Source organism: Zeus faber, assembly GCF_960531495.2.
Source record: "Zeus faber genome assembly, chromosome: 18".
In the NCBI taxonomy this organism is placed as follows: Eukaryota; Metazoa; Chordata; class Actinopteri; order Zeiformes; family Zeidae; genus Zeus; species Zeus faber.
In genome coordinates, this window is record NC_137210.1 from 14,515,416 (window position 1) to 14,535,206 (window position 19,791).

General features: G+C 47.4%; 1 protein-coding gene across 1 annotated transcript; it reads right to left on the minus strand.

The window, feature by feature from the left end:
- Window positions 1-837: 837 nt before the first annotated feature.
- LOC307243746 (follistatin-related protein 1-like) lies at window positions 838-19,457 on the minus strand. The gene is made up of 11 exons (XM_080018681.1): window positions 19,349-19,457; window positions 19,137-19,193; window positions 7,965-8,066; window positions 7,281-7,410; window positions 6,611-6,643; window positions 6,332-6,462; window positions 5,536-5,654; window positions 4,913-5,025; window positions 3,910-4,020; window positions 3,678-3,772; window positions 838-2,309 (listed from the first exon to the last, which is right to left on the minus strand). Exons 2-11 carry the CDS (start codon window positions 19,191-19,193, stop codon window positions 2,268-2,270), a joined length of 933 nt encoding a protein of 310 aa, XP_079874807.1. The 5' UTR covers window positions 19,349-19,457; the 3' UTR covers window positions 838-2,267.
- Window positions 19,458-19,791: the final 334 nt, after the last annotated feature.

A 19,791-nucleotide genomic window follows, 5' to 3' on the forward strand; every position in this document is an offset into this window, starting at 1 on the left:
TGTGTGTGTGTGTGCGTGCGTGCGTGCGTGTTCTCTCGGCAAAACTCGTGCCGGAGAGCGGCCGTTCCTCGGCGCTCGCTCCGATTCGACGTTAACGGGATGGAGCGTGAGACGTCCCGTTTTATTTTTGCCATCCGAGTACAAGATCGTGTTTCAGCGTTGGAATCTGGCATTTGGGGCGTTTGATGGATTTCGGACGGCGTCCCCAGCTCATGATGCAACGCAGATATTGAATGTATTACGTAATTGTCCCCCGGAAAAAGACTTTGCATGTGAAGCTGCTCTTCTTAACATCGTATCACTGCTTCATGATATAATGCAGATATAATAATAATAATAATAATAATAGAAGTAGGGAAAAAAAATCTTTTTCCATTTTTGACCACATGACCTATATATTTTTTTAACACATGGATTTGTCAGAATTAGACAATTGGGTCAAAGTACTTTAAATTTGCACACGTGTCAGTGGTGGAAGAAGTAGGCCACTCTGACCATTTCCTTTTTAGAAAGAGGACTAATACCCTGACACGAAAGTACTCAAATAAAAGTGCTGCATTGATATGTCTACTTCAGTTAAAGTATGTAAGTACTTGCTCTTAAATGTAATGAAAGTAAAATAACTTATCATATCCAGTGTCCTGCTATAACAGAGCCCATATAACAGTATAAAGTGCCGATTGTACCTTTTTTCTCCGTAAATGAGTACTCCTGTATATGCTGATTACAGTTTACAAAAAAATAGTATATATGGTGCCCTAATAATATACAAGCAAATGGCCCTAATGATGGACATAGATTGACATTTCTGCACACACAGTGAGTCAGACAACAATGTTATGGTTTATATGGGTTTATTGGCATACATACATATACCGTACAGTTTCTGCACTTCTAGTAGAATATAGAAGACCTATCTACGCAACATTCACGCAAACGTGTAACGGGGGGGAAACTCACCAAGCACTAGTTCACTGCGAACCTTCCACCAAGCACGTCCCTCCTTGCAGTATGTAACATATGGGCAGGAAAAGGTAGAGACCTAAGTCATGTCCATGGTCTAAGGCACAATTTTCTTTTTTTGTTGAGTTCTCCAAATTACAGTAAGACATGGGGTCGTGGCAAACACGACGAAACAAAATAATAAAAAATAAAAAAACACTCATCGCTGTGCACACACACACACACACTTACACACACACACACACACACACACACACACACGCACGCAGTTTGCACTATTAGTTATTGATGCATCTAAGCTACTTTAGTCAACAGTGAGGCTAGTCCTTCTGTATAGTGATTCTGATAGCACAGGTATAGTGTTGTTGCTGGGTCCAGAGTAATGCTTTACCCGGAGAGAATTTTACACGATTAAAACATCTTCTTATCAACAGGCTTTGGTTTCAGTTCTGTCCGTCCTATATTCAGATCTGCTCTCATTTGAGTGTTCCGTACAAAAGCTGAAATATATCTCTGAGTCAAATGGCATACATGCCCCAAAAGAGTGCTGCATTCTTTTTTTTTAACAGAGATCGGCGAGTTAAAAAACCACCAAAGAGAGCAGAGAGAGAGAGGGAGAGAGAGAGAGAGAGAGTGGATGACGGGAGCAGGTGATTTCTGACTCTGGAAAAAAAAAACATACTGTACATAGAATAAAGTACATTTGCAGTACAAAACGGAGATCGAGATAATAGATAGATAATAGATAATAACACAGAAGTGCATCGGTCAAGTAGTGGCCGTAGTGGCAGTTCCGAAAGCCAACCGTTCCAAAATCAAGAGTAGCGTTACCGTCCCATACCCTGTCAGATATTTCCTCATGGCACAGGTCCCCCACATCTGTTGGAAGATAACCCAAGAAAACCTTCTCTTACAGTGACATTCCTTATTCCCAACCCTCATTCCCAACCCAACTGGTACTCACTTCTTTTCGCATAGCAACTCAAAAAAACAACAAACACAAAACAAAGGATTGCTGTAACAATGGCCCCATTTGTAGTGCAGGGGTCCAGTCGTACAATCAAACCATCTGACAGTACTGGAACACAAGGGAACCCAATGATACTAGTATTTAATATCCCCTGAATCTAACAATCTTCAACATAAAAAAAAACGTTAACAATGGAAAAAAACAAAACAAAAAAAAAACAAAAAACGCATAATAATTAACAGGAATAAACCAATTTATTAACAGCACGGGGGCCGACAGATATATCAAGTATGGAGGAAGGTTGATGGCGTCCTCGCTTTCATTGCTGTCTTACTTAGGCCTCCTTTGTGCTGGCCTTCATCTTCTCGACGGTTTCCTGTTATCGAGGAAGACAACGTAATATTTTAGACAACAAACGACAGGAAGACTATATGAGTGTCTTTAAATTGCCCCTTTTTTTTTTTTTGGTCTTTCTTTCCTCCCATTCACACATCGACACAGGGATTATTCTCTGTTCAGCGGGCAATACTCTTGGTGACCATTGTGTCAACGTGACTGGATTCCAAAACGTGGAACCACGGCAGTCATGAGCTGTTTTTTTTCGTTTACACTGGCATTCAAATTTGCCAACCTGTGTTCCAGCACATGACCCCGTTGACCCTGCCGTGGACTCAAGCCAGAGACAGTGCGACCATGTGAGACTCCAGGCCCGTACACTCAAACACACACACACACACACACACACACACACGCACACACACACTGAAAATACAGGAAAAAGTGTGACGTTTCACTGACATGAGCGTCATCCCCTCGCTTCCTGAAAAACTGCGAACTCTATCACTGGGAAAGGGACTGAACACTTGTGACTTTAAATGTTCTATTACTGCATTGTCCATCAGAAGAGCTTCTACACTTCTAGAGTGTGTATGGAGAGTTTCCAGAGCGTAATTGTCTTGCTGGGCAGGTTCCATCGCTATATTGTCTGTCTCGATGGCTTCTGGAACGGAACGGTCACTCTAAACAGCTTCCGGAACGGCACTGTCTATCTGAAGAGGCTCCCTCAACCCGAAACACCAGAGGAAAATATCCATGAAAAATCAATGATTTCTTCTTGGCTCGTTCCGCCTTTCATTCTTAACTGTCTAATGGACATAGCACACGTGATATTATTCAAGGGTGAAGGTGCTCGAATTTACCCCTTTATAAAAAAATACATGTATTTTCCTTTTAAAACCAGGATTCAAGAAACAAATAAATAACTCATCTCGATGATCTGTAAATAAAAAAGAAACAGAGTCAACTAAAGCCTTGCAGCTGTGTGCTCCTTTATTCTTGCTGCTGACTCAGTTGATTTAATGTCCACAAACCTGGTGCCTAGCACTGCAATGTCTACAGGGAGGCAGATAACCAAATGTACAAAACAGGCGATGGGTTGAGATTTCCCAACGCTGAGAATTTGAGATTGACTTTTTTTTTTTCCAGAGTTGATATTTTCCTGGTATGTCAACGCGTAGTTGTTTGTGTCGTTTGGAACCCGCTGGGAGTGCAGAGGATCACATGCTCTTCAGGGTTAATCTACAATCCGTCGCGGTGGTGCAAACCTTTTCAGTTTCCCTGGAGATATTGCGGAGCGGCTCTGGCTGCCCTGCACATCTGACATTTTCAGAGGCATTCTCAACTAGGGTGTGTGTGTGTGTGTGTGTGGGTGCGCGCGGGTGTTTTTCAGCATAGCACAACCGACCTGGTGCTTGTTGAGCTCAGCCACGCGGCTGTTCCACTCCTCCTCCGTCATCTCTGCCCCGGCGTCCGCGGTGTCGTCGACCACCAAAGTCTTGTCTGCGCAGATAGAAAAAAAAGATAAAAAGGAGGAGGAGGAGGAGGGGGAGGGGAGGGGGTTACTTGAGATGCCAGACTTCATTTAAATACACCCCTCCCACCCGCCCCTTCAACCTTCAAAGTATTTTTCTTATTACCGTTGCAGGTCATCGCAGTGCAGACCCAGTTGCCACAGGCGCACACACAGCGGTTACACTCCACCTGCGTCTCCGCTCCGTCCTCGTAGGTCTCGTCCTCCAGGGCGCACTCTGGACACACACGCACGCGCGCACACACACACACACACACACACACGCACACACACATTTTGAGCTAGATATAAAATATAATTTTACCTGGCTAACTATAACAATAATAATACAGGCAATTTGTAATTTCACTTGGATATGTGTATCTATACTTTAAGTGACTAGATGTAGTGATACAGTCATGCACTCCAGGCTTTTTCCGGCAGAAATCCTGTGCTTGGCCTTTTCGAGTGCATTCACTGTGGTGTGTGTACACACTAACGCAGTGTTTTATTACAGTCTGGGCCATGAGCCACAGGTTCAGGGATTTCTGATTTCTTTTTTTTTTTTTTTTTCCCACCCCTCCTTAAAGTCTTTTAAAATGATATTTCTATCCACAGTAAACCTTGAAGCCACACGAGGGAACTGGTTGCCATGTCTACCAACGAAAGGGCGCCACAGAGTGTTGAGCGTTTAATACAGAACTAATGTTCAGAGACATTCATATTATGTCGCGTTGATTTTGCATTTTTAAAAAACTGGGTCCCAAGGAAAAGAGCGAGAAAACCGCTGCTCTCATGCACATCCTTCATAATGCCACAGGGTTCAGTGTTCTACAGTGGAATGTCAGTGGAATGTTAGTGAGCCACGGCTTCTCTTCCAGTGAACTTTCCCCCAGATAGCTAATAGTTCTCACCCACATTCATATTGTGACTGGAACTAGAATCTATTCTATTCTTAGAGGGTGTTATCTAATTACTCATTTAGCTGACACGTTCACCAACCCTTATGGGTCCAAATTTACAGTAGAACAACGGCAAATATATAAGTGGTTTGAATAATTTCCAATCAATGTCGAGTGCATTTTTTTGGCTTTTTGTTCATTCTCGTAACCAAAGGGCACGGAGCTTACTCTTCTCTGGTGGGTTGAAGCCAGGTTTCAGGCAGTTGAGGAACTCATTGAAGCTCAGCTTCCAGTCGGCATTCTCATCAGAGAGCTCGATCAGAGCGTCCACACAAAGACTCCTGGAAAGCACACACACACACACACACACACACACAACATTGACAGGTTTTAACATCGGCTGTTTCACCCAGCTAAACAACGAACAGAAGCTGCATACAAACATATGATTAAAATAAGACACTGCAGCCGGGGCTTTATCTGTTTTTAGCACACGTGTTTGCATAGGCTGGTGGTGGAAGCGCCGGCTCCCAGAGGAGCCCCTCCGGTGCCGCTTATGCTGGGCCAGATAGGGTTCAGTTGCAGACAGAACAGGCCTTAAAATAGCATCACTTCACCATGGAATATGGAAGGAGATATAAATATCTGTGCGCTTTCAGGGACAAGGGAGCATTAGAAAGAGGGGAAAAGTACATTGGACTCAAAACACAATCTGTGATCCTTTGGTGTCTTGTCAGAACGCATACAGAAGAGCACCAGATCACCTTTTACACACACACACACACACACACGCACACACGCACACACACACACACACACACACGCACACACACACACTGACACACACTGACCGCAGCAGCTTGTTGCTCTCCTGGTCGGCGTAGGACTGCATGTCCACGGCGGACTCGTTGTGCTGGATGAACTTGAGCAGCTCGGTAGAGTCCAGCTGGGAGTCTCCATTGTCGTAGTTCTGCGAAAAAAGCACAAGACGGGACACGGCAAAGGTCAAAGGTCAGAGTCAGACCTCGTTCCTTCTGGCCTGACATCAAAGTGGAGACGTGGCATCGCATTCGCCGTGTGTTCTCGCTAATTCCTTATCGCCGCAGCTGAGAGCTCCCACATGGCAAACCCCGCCGCGAGATAACTTATCTCTCTCCTGACCGCTGTGGTGAAGCCAGCGCTGGCTGATCATTGCGCGGGAGGATAAGATGTACATGAAAATGGAATCCGGGTATTTTTTTATTTGATTTAGATGAAGTGATTTTTCTGAAAATGTCAAAACTCTGTGTGTATGTGAGATGCTGAGAGTATTGAAGTATTTGTGATGCAGGGAACTGTTGCTTGGCAACCACAATATACAGCAGGCTCTATAATTCCCTCAATATGTGTCCTGTGTAGCGCAATGTGTAATGTGATATGGTGATCATTCATTAAAATGCATTCCAACGATCAGCTGACATGCCAGACACATTCTGAGACAGCTGAGAGGGTTTGGAAAGTTTGCTTGCCTTGCCATCCATCATGGGATGACATGATGGATGGCAAGGGAAGCAAACTTTATTCGTACACGGGAGAGAAGTCCGAAACAGCGGAGTTCAAAACAGCGACACGTCTCGTCGCATTCCCCTCCGCCAAATAGAAGCCCACCTTGAAGTACTTGAGCATGATGTCGGAGAAGTTGGAGCCCTTGACAAACCAGCCGTCTGGGACCACCTCGGTCTGCAGCCACTGGATCACACGACTCCTCAGCTCGTTGCGGTCGGCGACGTAGCACACGACTGGAGGCGGGAAGCACGAAAACAAGCCATGTGGATCTACCCTGTTTGTTGTGCTTCCCTCATTATTTCAATTAGTACACGTGTGTTTAAATAAGTCTTACACACACACATACTGTATGTGTTCGTATACATTTATGAACACACCCACCTGGGCTGGCTGCCGCTTGCTGGGTTTTCTTTTCTACACATGGCAAAAAGAGGGAAAAGGTTAAAGAGTTAATTTATTTATCACCATGATGTCACTTCTTGTGTGTAAACTCATTTAGCTCGGGCTCCTGACAAGCCAAGGCTGCCACAGAGTCAGTGGCCAAAGGTCTGCACTAGACAAATATCACAGTGTGACATAACTCCTGTTCCTGGTTATCCTTTATTTTTTTTTCCAAGTGTGATCAATGTTCAGGCCGGCTGAGGTGTACAAGGCATGGTGACATTACCACCTTAAGTGCACGGAAGATTAGATGCACTCATAGATTCATCCGTAGATAAGCCAAGGCCAAATATAAAAGTATAATTGCTGGCTATTCGCAGATGTCAGGACCGCCATATATGGTTGACACTTTGGCTGGCTGCCACGGGCAACATGAGAGGAGAGAGAGATTACACGCTGTCATTTCTTTCCCAAGGTCGTGATATCATAGGTGATAACCACGCGTAGCTCAGTCCAATTAAAACCGTACAATAACAGTGCAATCAGCCCGTCCAGTCTTCCTGATCTTTGAGAATGTATTCATGCCTATCTCTGTTGACATTTGTGGGCCTACGGCCACTTGTTTTGGTTAATTGCTCATCGCTTTCACAGTGACTCCTAGTCTCCGCACCGTGGCAGTGGCCGTCGTGGGCCACCTGGATCTTCAGACCGGTCAGGCAGGCGTCTCTGTGGAGCTCGCAGTGGTTCCGGTAGGTTTTGCCGTTGCTCCCACACACCGACCTTTTGTGGGGCTTACAGCTCTGGATAGACAAAACAAAAAAAAAAAACAGGGAAAGAGCGATAAAGGGAGGACAAGGGTGGAAAGTGCATTATTCGGTTCTTTCACGTTTGATGTCATTTGGGATTTGGAAGGGTAGGCGCACTCTCACTTACCTCCAGTACCATATGATGTCATAGCTTCCAAAATATTTGCTTGATTCCCACAAGTGATACCTTGTTTCAAAGCTCTGATTCTCCCCTTACCCCCCCCCCCAAAAAAAACAAAAACGTTAAATTTTGAAATGTGACCCTAAAGTGTCATAGTGTAAGGTGGGTCATAAATGTTCTTGTGAAATGACAAGCAGTCAATGAGCCGGCCATTTGCGCTGGGTTCCCTTCAATCAACCCTGCAGGTGTCCAGGTGTTGTCCTTGCGCGTCGATTACGCACATTTGAGTATTTTTCAAGCTTATAGAGCTTGTGCGTAATCACCGGGTGTCATGACATTTCACTGCATATATGTACGCCCGTATGTGTATGTATGTGACAAATAATCTCTTGAACTTGAACTCTGTCCCTATGCATCGATCACTCACCTCTATGCAGAGGCAGCTGGGCTCTCCCTTCTCATTGACAGCGCACTCCCTGCCGGCCCCGCAGAACACATTGGCGCACACTTTACTCTTGCTCTGGACCTCCTGAGAAAAGCAGAGGAGACACAAACGTGGACATGATTACATTGGGGCGAAACACAAACGAATGAAATAAAATAATGCAGTTACAGGATGTGTACACTGGGTGGTGTTGTTGCACTCCCCTCCTATAGCGAGCGGCTGATGATTTTTCTGGCGAGAGGTCATGTGTCTGTGCCCGAAAAAAAACACAGACACAGAGACACACACGCAGTCAAGGTTATACCTTTGCGCCCTAAATATCAGCCATTCAGGTTTGCAACGTACACCTTTTATTTTCCATGAGAGTAGCCAAAGTAAAGGTTCTCTACTCTAGGGGGCCCACTTTCCTTCTTAGCCTCTGTGGGCCATTTTATCATCTTGTTAGGATTTCTGAAAGGATGATGTCATCTGTTTTCCCTCGGTTATATTGCCCGTGTATATGCCCGCAATGGTCAGATGAACTCGAGAGGTGGCAGATAATTCCGGACGCAGGAGAGAATTGAAATCGGGAGAGCTGAATATGGCTCTGTGCTGCAGCTTGAGAAGGCGAGATGGATGAAGTGGTGTGGGTGGAAATCTCTAGGTCTGTGTTTGTGAAAGTAAGAAAAAGAAAACCATAAGACGGAAAGAGACTGACCAGGAAATACCAGTATTCTAAGAAAGACAGATTGCTGTGTCTCTGTGTCTTCTGATTCAAATGATTTGTAAATCACATGGACGTCAAAAAGCCAAAAGAAAATCTGATGATTATCTCATGACCACAAGCATAAATCTCCTCCCCAGCCTTCATTTTCTCTGGACAGGTTGATTAATTGACATAATTGAAAGCTTTGAGGAAGAGTTCAACATTTAAGAACTCTCTCTCTCTCTCTCTCTCTCTCTCTCTCTCGACTTATTTTTTGTCTTAGTCTCTGTCCAACAATCTCTCTGTTCTCCTCTTTCTCACTGCCTTTGTCTGGTATACCGGGCTGGTTGACTTGCCAAATTGAGTTCACATGAGCTACGAGCCAACCAATCATCAGCTGCCAAGCGGAGCTGCTTTATGGCCCTCATTACCTCCTTCGAATGTGTGTGTGTGTGTGTGTGTGTGTGTGTGTGTGTGTGTGTGTGTGTGTGTGTGTGTGCGTGCTTGCGTGCGCATTTGTGTTCTTAGGTGTGTGTGTGTGTGTGTGTGTGTGCGTGTGTGTGTGTTTGCAGGGTATTTCCACATCTGGAGTCTGGGCTGTGTTTTTCCTTTGGGCCCATTCCCATGGACCATGAACCTTAACTCCTCATATCCCTCCCTCTGTCCCCCCCCCCGTCCCCCTCCTCCCAAAACCTCTACTTCCCCTGTGTCTGAGACAGTCTGAGAGTGCACGTGAACTGGCTAATGGAGAATGTGTGTGTGCGTGTGTGTGTGTGTGTGTGTGTATGTGTGTGTGTGTGTTTGATCGAGAGAGAGAGAGGGTACGTACTGTACATGAGCGTATGTGTTTGTGAATGTGATGAAGCATTACAGTGGAGCTTAACACGTGTTTGAGTGTGTGTCTGTGTCTGTGTGTGTGTGTGTGTGTGTGTGCATAAGTGTGTCGGTCATGTGACTTCCTCACAATTTAGCAGCTTTAACCCATGCCTTGCGGAGGGAAGCAGGGGGCCACGACACACTAAACCCACCAGAGACAGAGACGTCAGCCTGACGCTGTTTGCCTAAGAGACCAGGAGACATTTTACCTTCTGCCTGTTCCTTCGCTAAATTCCGACGCGCTGACACGCTCACACTGACGGAGACACAAACACACGTCGCAGTTGAGGTCATGGAATAGCTCTTCAAAGCAGTCCCTGGGGCCTTGGGCGGGATGTGCTAGTCTGCCAGTTTGACACAGGCTGGCCAAAGTGAGGCCATTCCAGAGCCTATGGAAACCTGTAGAACCTTGAATAAACGGCTGAATAATTAATAGAACCTCCGGGATCGAGTATTAGCCCTATTTATGTATTTTCTCTCTCTCAGAAATCAAAGCTGTCAGTAATCCTGACATTTAGCTAATGGATTCAGAGGAAGTCCCTTGTTTCACCTGATTCGTATGGATCGCGTTGCTATGGCGACATGATGTACAGAGCGTCGCGGCGGTGAGCGGTGGCATCGATGCCTGGGATCAGATCAATACTAGACACACACACAAACACACACACACACACACACACACACACACACACACACAAACTATCACTGGAATCATTATAATTGGATAGAGGTGTGGGCCTTAGAAAAAGTCATTAATCCATTCATCTGATTCAAGTGATTTGTAAATGGTATGGACCTCAAAAAGCCAAAATAACAGCTGTTGATTGCCTCATGAACACCAGCACAGTTATTATTATTATTATTATTATTATTATTATTATTATATTTTTATTATTATATTATTTTTATTATTATATATTACTGAAAGCTTCTAGGAGGATTTAAACGTTTATGCTCTTACTGACCTGTGATTTTCCAGTGGTTTGTCTCTATTTTTTTTGTTTTTTTGGTTCCTTCGTAATCAAGTTTCTGCTGTTGTGACGTGACTTACCGAAAATAAAGGTGGTTTTTTTGGTTTTTTTTTTTTAAGTCTCTCTCTCTCTCTCTCTCTCTCTCTCTCTCTCTCTCTCTCTCTCTCTCTCTCTCTCTCTATCTCTCTCTCTCTGCTCCATGTCCCTGCTCTGCTGTAAGTCTGTCCAACATTTTCCTTTTTCCCTGTGGCGTACCCTTTTATGGCAGCACGGGTGTTCCAGCGAACCGCGACCCTCTCTGGGTGCCCGAGGAGATGAGATGGAGAGAAGGAGGAGAGAGAGAGAGAGAGAGAGAGAGAGAGAGAGAGAGAGAGAGAAAAGAGAGAGAATTTATGGAAAGTAAGCTATGACAAAGAAAGACTCTGGGGGGTCCGAAGTCGATTTCCCTCCTGCCGCAGGTTGATTGGCCCCATGCCGCAGCGGAGTGGAATTAAAAGGGCGCAGCTCTCTCTCCTCCGTTTCACCTGGAAGTGTCTCTTTCACTTTCCTCCTCCTCCGCTGCGAGGCTCGCCAGTGTGACACCAGCTGAATGTATAATGCATCTTACACGGCCCCAGCTCAAGGAAATGCGGTGTAGTGCAAGCCGCTGCATTTTTACATCTTTCTTTCTCTTCCCGATTTAGGCGTCTTCATACCACGCACACCTTGACGCGCATACTTGACCTCACTCTCCACAAAGATCGGACACTGTTCCATGCAGAGAGCGAGAGAGAGAGAGGGAGAGAGAGAGAGAGAGAGAGAGAGAGAGAGAGAGAGAGAGAAAGATGGGGATGTCTGCATGTTCGTGCTTGTACATCGGTGATGCTTCATTGACTCAGCTGGAGGATCGATGAGCAGCCGCTGTCGAGGGGTCACTAAAGCCATTATGAGTCCCTTCCCATAATGCAGCGGGGCTCTCATTAGAAACCAGAGCATTGATTCAGTCATCGTCAAACAACCAGCCATGAACCGGAACACCAACAACAACTCCAAATTATTGTAAGGGGTGACACGGCATGGCATTCGTGACAATTTCAAGTATTCAAGACGTTTCAATTCACAAATTCTTTTGTAGACGGAAGTTTTCTTCACGGCGGCCAACAATCAAGATTAATTGGAATTACCACAATGGAAAACTTATGTTGCTACCAAGCAGTTTAGTCAGGCAAGCTCCATCCATCCATGAAAAAAAACAACCTCTGGTGGAAGTGGCGGAAGGACAGGACGTCTGGGCGACCCCGACCCTGGAGGAACTGGTTCAGAGGGTGGACCGGTGGATGGATGGAATTCATCTCTCCTTCTCTCCTCTATTACATTAGGGGAGTTTTATGGATGCCGCTGTGGTGAAGCCAGCGCTGACTGATCATTGCACGACAGAATAAGATGTACATGAAAATGGATTCTGGCTATTTTTTTTATTTTTATTTTTTTTATTTAGATGAAGTGATTTTTTCTGAAATGTCAAAGCTCTGTGTGTATGTGGGATGTTGAGAGGATTGCAGTACTTCTGATGCAGGGAACTGTTGCTTGGTAACCACCATACACAGCAGGCTCTATAATTCCCTCAGTATGACCTACGGTGGAGGTGGTGGAAGGAAAGGATGTCTGGGCGACCCTGACCCTGGATGAACTGGAGGGTGGACCAGTGAATGGATGGAATTCATCTCTCCCTCTGTTACATTTTTTTTAATATATTTTTTTGCTTTTAATTATAAGACAACCCTCTCCAATAGAGTATTCAATTGCTCATGGAAAGAAAATATCTGCATGATATTTTCGGAGACTGGATACAATTTTCCACAAAATCGAGAATATAAATACAACCATAGAATTATGTGAATACATGTACAATAACTGGTATTACTGAAATCATGAAGAGTGATGAATTAGCCCCTTTATAGGAACTCATGTGATAATGAAGGAAAGGTGTTCAAGCTTCTTTCGTCCACCATTTTGTGATCCTACCTAATGAACACTGTATACATTCATTTGATCCATCAGTGGTTATCAAGCTTTTTTCTTTAAAGGATATAATACAGTATATGCAAGGCATCAGGATCTAGTAGGTGCGAGCATCACTTTTCTTTGACTGACATCTGTGCCCAATCAGACAACAGACGATTAGAAATTTGCATTTTTCGCATTCTCTGCCAATAACAATAATGTCCAAAGGTGCTATTTCATCAAGAGCCAGCCGGACGGACAAATGAAAACACGGCCGGGCGACTTTACATTCACAGCCCTCAAATTGCACCCCGCCGCTTTACAAGTGTGTTCCTAATTTCTGCAAAATGTGGGAAGGAGGGCTGGAGAGGGTTGAATTGGGGAGAAGAAGAGAGGGAAGAATGAGAAGCAGACCGAGGAGAAAGAAAACGTAGAGGGGGGGGACATTCCTTAGCTATGCCGCGCCTCCGCCAGGGTCCAACAGGGCCCGTCCCAAGCCAAAAACCCATTACTATCTGGGTCAGAGAAGGTGCCCTCCCCTCCTACACAGGCACACACACACACACACACGCACCGAAACACACACGTGCACACACACATGCACCGAAACACACGCACGCACAGACACACACACACACACACACACACACACACACACACACACACACACACACACACACGTCTCTGCCTGCTCTGTTTTTTCACACTTCCCTGTGTCATCTGACTCATCTCTCCAGCTGGATATGGAGCCGAGTGAGGGTGGAAATTATAAACCAGCACCCCTCTAAATCACTCTCTTTCTTTCTTTCTCCTCTTGCTTTCTTTCTTTCTTCCTTCCTTTTTTTTCTTTCTTCCTGTCGGCCACCCTGGTCAGCCCTCAGCAGGCCCCTGGCCGGCGTAACAGCGTCACTCTGGCAGCGAGAGCGACGAAGGCGTACTCCCCCTCTTACATTGTATGTAAACCGTAAAACGGCTTCCTCCATTTTGTGGCACAGCGGAGCATTTGTTCACGCTTACAGAGCTCATTCCAAAGCACTCGGGAGTCGCTTCACAGTGAGCGACCATAATTGGAATCTGCCGCATCTAGTCATTTAAGATGCCGTGTTACATTTGCTCTAAATAATAAAAAAACGCCGGCGTCCCCCGACTCCGCGCCATCTATTTTTCCGTCTGAATCTGTTCGACTGTATCTCCTTCATACATATCAAATCACGATCCGCCTCAGTTCCTCCGCGCTCTGCGGCTCCCCTGAGCCCAGACGTAAGGAGCAAGCGGGGGAGAGATTCCGAAATGACTTTTTACACATACAAATCCCAAAATGACACACACCGCTGGCGAGCCCCGTCAGATTTTCTTCCGGGCAAAGAGGGGCGCCTGGAATATTCTGTGTGTTTAGCAGGGCAACAAAGGAGCCGACAGCCCGGGCCCTGGGTATAATGAGGTCAAAGTGAGGCTGACGCGGGCCCATGTTAAGGAGATACAGTACACGTCAAGCATTGTGGTCTGGAACGCCGCTGAACATGCATAATGAAGCCGGGTTCCGGTCGGAGATTCAGGCCGGAGATTTCTCTCTGCCGCTTTTTATTTGTTTTTTGGTGAATGTTCGAGCGGGGCGGGATGATGTCACACCCATTCCAAAGCCTCTTATTATGCACTCATGAGGCCCTTGTCCAGCGGCTGAAACTCGACAACAACAACAACTACACAAACCAGATGGCGGGTTAAACCAAATTCCTCTTGAAAGGGTCCGACAGAAAGAGCGAAAAGGGAAAAGTGAGAGGTTGGACGGCCAAATGAGTAAGAAAGAAAGAAAGAAAGAAAGAAAGAAAGCGAGAGGCAGAGAGAAGGACAAAGAGAGAGAGAGAGAGAGCGAGAGGTAGAGAGAGAGCGAGGCAGAGCAGGAAACAAATCCCAGTCTGGGCAGAGCCACATCTGCTAGCAGTTAAAACGTCACAGGGTAAATAAAACTCTATAAACACGGCGCCGCCCCCACACTCTGCTCCCCTATCGACCCTCTGGTCACATCAAAAGGACACCGGCCTCCCTGTCCCCCCCCCCCCCCCCCCCCCCCCGTGCCCGGCACCTGACGCCGACCAATCGCAGGCAGATCAGACCATGACATCCCTTACCCTCCTCTCTCCGATAAGCATTGATTTGGTTATCCAACTCTTTTTGTTTGCAACTCAGCATTGCTTCCCCATGACCCGGATGTGAATGTCTCTCCTTGATTCCTTTTTTTTTGGGGCTACTCCTCCTCCCTTTCCCCATCCACTTTGCCCTAATTCTCCCCCTCCTCCTCCTCCTCTCCCCTCCGCAGCGCAGCCCATGTTCTGGGCTGGGTTCCAGGGCCTTGGAGGGAGGGCCCAGGCCCATGCTCAGGCCAGGGGCGGGGAAGTTCTCGATCAGCCCTGGTCTGTGTTCCCTCCTCGGGGCCAGCGCCGGGGCTAATAGTTGAGGTATGTTTGGGGAGGGAAGCGGCCTGTTTGCAGACCTCCTCTGAGGAATGCGTGGCCCAGGCAGCCATCTTGGAGCCTGGGGAGCGAGCCGGCGACCGCAACTCAGCTGCGGATCGGTGACGCCGACGCAGGGAGCGTCGTTTCAGACAGAAACCAGACTTGCGCGACGATGTAAAAAAAATTGAGAGAGACAACTCGGCACCTTTTCTTTACGGATTTGACTTCGAAAGCTCAAAAGATAATGTATGCAGCATACGGTGACCATATAGGACCTAAGTAGGTCCTAACCGTCCTAAACTGAATCTAAAAATGCAATTATGGAGAACTGCAACGGTCTGTCCCCTGTGGTTTGAGCCGAAGAACTCGGGCATTTTTCACATGGTACAATTTTTCGAAACACACTGAATCAGGGATGATGGCTGAGTGCAGCGGAGCCGGTGCGGCGTGCCAGCTGTAGGTTTTGATTAATTGCTTGTGGATAATTAACACTACCCAGCGATTACCATGAAACACATTGGGATCATTTTAAAACTGCTAAAATATTAAAGGAAGTCAGTTTGCAGTTGACTGGGTTCGTCGAAGTTGAAATTAAGAAAATTGGTCCTTTTACGACTTTTTTTTCTTTCCCTTTACCACAAAAACGGGCTTCTAAGACGGAAACAGTTCGGCACAGAGGCTTCCGTCTCACTCGGAGCGTCGCTTTCTTTTCTATTTATGACTATCATACATATTCATTAATTATGAGTCACAAGCCCTTTAATACGGGGTAGATTAGAACGATATAGCTTGTTTTTATGTGTGGTTTGGGTGTGTGTCAGGGCTCAGTAATGATAAGACACTGGTGCAGCCGGCGGGCGTAAATGAAAAGGCCTTTAAAGCCTAGCCAAGTGAAGAGATCACACCACAGGGCCGTCAAACAATGCACACACGCGTTGCGCGCGCGCGAGTGACACCATGGCTTCCTGACGCCCCACAGCCAAATCTCACCTCATCTCCTGGCCTCCCCGCCCCTGGTTAGCTGCTCTGCGGCCTCATCGCACCGCTGTTTTGCACGGTTCCATCTCCCTGTCTCCCTCCGCCCTTCCCAACCCCCGCCGCCGCCGCCGCCGCCTCGGCTGAGCATGATCCATGACTGGGTGTTGAGCTACAGTAATTAGAGCAGGCTGATACAGATAGAGGACGCAAACCCCACCCCCACACCCCCCTCCCTGCTCATGTTCCCTCCACCTGGGCAGATATATTTAGCACCACCTCTCAATGGGAACAGACAAAAGAGCCTGGGCGCCGGCGGCGCGGCGCGGCGCCTCCGCGGGTCGGTGGTCTTCCGGTGCGGTTCGCGGCTTCACGGATCAGGGACGCCACCAAAAGCGGCATCTACGCGCAGGTTCGAGGCGCCGGCCCTGGTTCCCCTCGTCCTTTTCTGAGCGTACGCCGAACTGCGCGGGGGGAAGGGATCGCTCCGCGACGGAAGGCGCTGATAATCAAAATTTGCGCCTCCGCCGGCTCCACACGAGCCTCAATAAACGCCGTGGAACAGGACACCGGATGCCCTCCCGCGCGGAGATATAAACATTGGTTTCGGTTTGTTGACGTTCACGTGTCTGTTGGTGCAGCGCCCCCCCGAAAAACAACCCGCCAACTTTCGACCCCCCACATATCCGGGCCGCACTCGCCTATCGAGTTCACGGAACATCGCCGTCTTATACTCCAGATGTTTATCTGCGGCCAGCCTCCACTCAGAGTCCCCCCCCCCCCCCCCAGAGTTTCAACCTCAGCCGCCCGGCATTATCTCTGAGCTTCTTATCTCCAAACGCAGAAATTTCTCGCCTCAAGGAACCACACGGGCCTTCCCCTTCACAATAAATCAAGAGCGGAGTGTCGCCATTTTAATAATCCTCACGCCGGGGAACAAACAACGATAATAAAAAAAAGATATAACATCAACATATAGGAACAAAGGGACTGACTCTACCTACCGCTGTGATTAATTCCATCCAGAGTTCCTGTGCAGCACCATTTTTTTTATGTGGATAGTTTTTACTACACCTCCAGCTAGGGCCGGGCCATACTCACAAAAACAAACATCACAATTGTTCTTTGGACGAAAACCGAATTTTGGGCATGCCTATCGGGGCTTTTAGCCAGAACAGTCCTTGAAGTTCATCTAATTATATAGCCAGAATCCCAGACGGTATCTCGTCTTGCGGCGCAATATGGTTATCGTATCAATACGACGCCATCAGCCCGACTTTTCCGCCACCCAAATAAATAACCAGCGCACATTCTCCGTGCCCTCCAGATCCGCTCCTCTGAGGCGTTTGTTCTGCTCCACCTCGACCCCCGCTCCCTCTTGCGACAACCCGCCGGCGTGTCAGCCCCGGCACCGGCCGGTCAACAGGCCATACATTATCAGGACAATTGCCTTTGGAGAGGAGACGCCTTTCTAATGCCTTCCCATTGACTTCACGGCTGCGCTCAACAGACTCCGCTCTGTGCCCCGTACCTCGCTGACGAGGGAGGTCAGGGATCCAATAAAAAACGCACACAATGGACTTCTCCCGAAGCTGGAAGGTCAGTCCGTGTCTTTGACGCCAAGCAATGTGTGAGTAATGTTGTCGTGACCGGGGACGTCTCGGGGCCTAATTGCGCAGAAAGCAACAAGCCGTCGCTTCAGCGCCGACGGGGCTGAAAGTTAATGGCTCTATCTGACAGTCAACTTAAAGTGCAGCCCCTAAATTTGCAGCCGCTTGTGTTTGTCATTACAAAAGTCTTTTAAGTGTTGCGCGGGTCAACAAAGAAGACGGCACAAAAACCAGGTGTTGAACAGCTGCCTCCCATGAGGTAAGGTCCTGACCCACCACCTGGCCGGTCTGTGTGTGTTTGTGTGTGTTTGTATGTGTGTGTTTGCATGTGTGTGTGTGTGTGTGTTGTTTGCGCTCGGTTCGTTTCCTTTCGCCGGGAAAAAGAATCCATTTATTTTTAAAGATGTATTTCCCCCAGCAATTTAACAAGGACAATCCCGTCGTTTGGCCAAACGTGTTTGTCGTGGGGGCGGTGTTCACCCCCATTGTTTTAGCTCAGTTTATCTTGACGTCACATCAGCTTTGCGTTGATTCAGTGGTTAGAACTACTTAGCACGGTGGTGTCGGAGACCACTGAGGTGAGGGATCTCACAAGCACTGAACACCACACGCACGCACACACACACACACACACACACATCCAGATTGACCACCCAAAAAACAGCCCTGTCACAAACATTCCCCCATCTTCCACGGTTCCCGGCTATCAGATCTGTCCATCTCACTTTCGTTCTTGTGTTGTTCTGCCAGCGGCAACGGCGCGGCTTGGTTATCGCAGCTATCCTTCAAAGAACTCAAAAGTTAAAAAAAAAAAAAAAAAAAAAAAGTGTCTGGAGAGCAAACATTTGTTGCACCCTGGGATTTTTTGTCGGCTGTATTTGAGAATGCAGCAACGGGAATATCGCATCCCTGACATTTATACTGACTTATTTTGCAAGATCAAAAAAAAAAAAAAAACAATCATTCCCCCAAATTACAGCTCTCTCTCGTTTGAAGCTTAATTGTATTGTGGGGTAATTTACTGCGTATAATGAAAGCTCGTATAAGTACCGTGGCTTAGATATCAGTGGCATCTATAAATTGTTTTTTTAAATTGAAGATGAAGAAAGAAAGGTTTACCGCGACCGTGAAACCTGGGACAAAGAGCGATTTCACAACAGCACGTTATGAACAAAGCCCCCCCTCCAGATGTTGTGTTGTCTCGTTGAGTTCGGTGATTCTCAACCTTTGCGCATTCGAGGACAGCCAATGCGATTTGGACTTTTTTTTTTTTTATCGCTAGGTATGACTTTGTCCCAAACTCCATACCTGCCTTTCCTGTAGGTATGGGTATAGCTAAAAGTGAAAGTACAATTAAAACGGGCGTCACTCCGAAGTTTATCCGCCAATCAAGTTCGCCAAGGATGCCCCCCCACCTGGAACCCCTCGAAGGACCCCCGCGGTCCGCGAACCCCCGGTTGAGAAGCCGCCGCTCTGGTTGGGAGTCGCCGTCAACGGGGGCTCTCCCGCGTCGCGTAGGAATGCGCGTGTGAATATCGGGATGCGCAGAGGGCGTCCCGAGCGTTCTTCCCAAACGCAAAAGCGCCCGGATCCAAACTTACCTCCGCGCCGCAGAGCGCCAGGCTGAGCAGCACGAGCGCAGGGACACCCCGGAACATCTGGACGGGGGGGAAACAAAAAGGAGGTTTGGGAGAAGGCGAGATGACAAAAGGAAAAGTTGGCGATTTTTCTCCAGCCGTGCAGCCTTAAAAAAAACACACACACACACACACGCACGCACACACACGCCATGCACGGGTTGGGATGATCCTACCGTTGCGAGTAGCGGTTCCCGGAGAGCGAGAGAGAGAGAGAGTGGGGGACGTGCGGCTTTCGCTTCCGAAAGGCAAAAACTAGAGCTCCGTGATTTGAGGAAATTTGAGGAGCGCTCAGGAATCCAACCCCCCCGCCCCCCCTCCTCCTCCACCTCTCCTCCACCCCCTCCTCCTCCTCCTCCTCCTGCCGTGACGTGGCCAATGGAAATGTCTGGAGCAGAAGAAATCTCAAACCCCGAGCAAGGAGGAGGGTCTGGACTGGAAGGTCTGCTGTCATGTCTCGCTCTGGGCTGGAGAGCCGCTCGTCCGCTGCCACATCGCCACCCAACGCCTTGCAGAAAGCAGTTACTCTTATTAGGGCCCGAGAAGCAAGGCGCTAGTGTAATGCAAGCATGTATTATTATTATAATAATCATACGAATTATTATTGTTATTATATTTT

Coding starts and splice junctions, on each gene's coding strand:
- LOC307243746 (XM_080018681.1), bottom strand. CDS start 19,193: ATGTTCCGGGGTGTCCCTGCGCTCGTGCTGCTCAGCCTGGCGCTCTGC. Junction 5,655..6,331: donor TCATGCTCAAGTACTTCAAG/GTGGGCTTCTAT, acceptor CTTTTTTCGCAG/AACTACGACAATGGAGACTC. Junction 4,021..4,912: donor CTTCAACCCACCAGAGAAGA/GTAAGCTCCGTG, acceptor GTGTGTGTCCAG/AGTGCGCCCTGGAGGACGAG.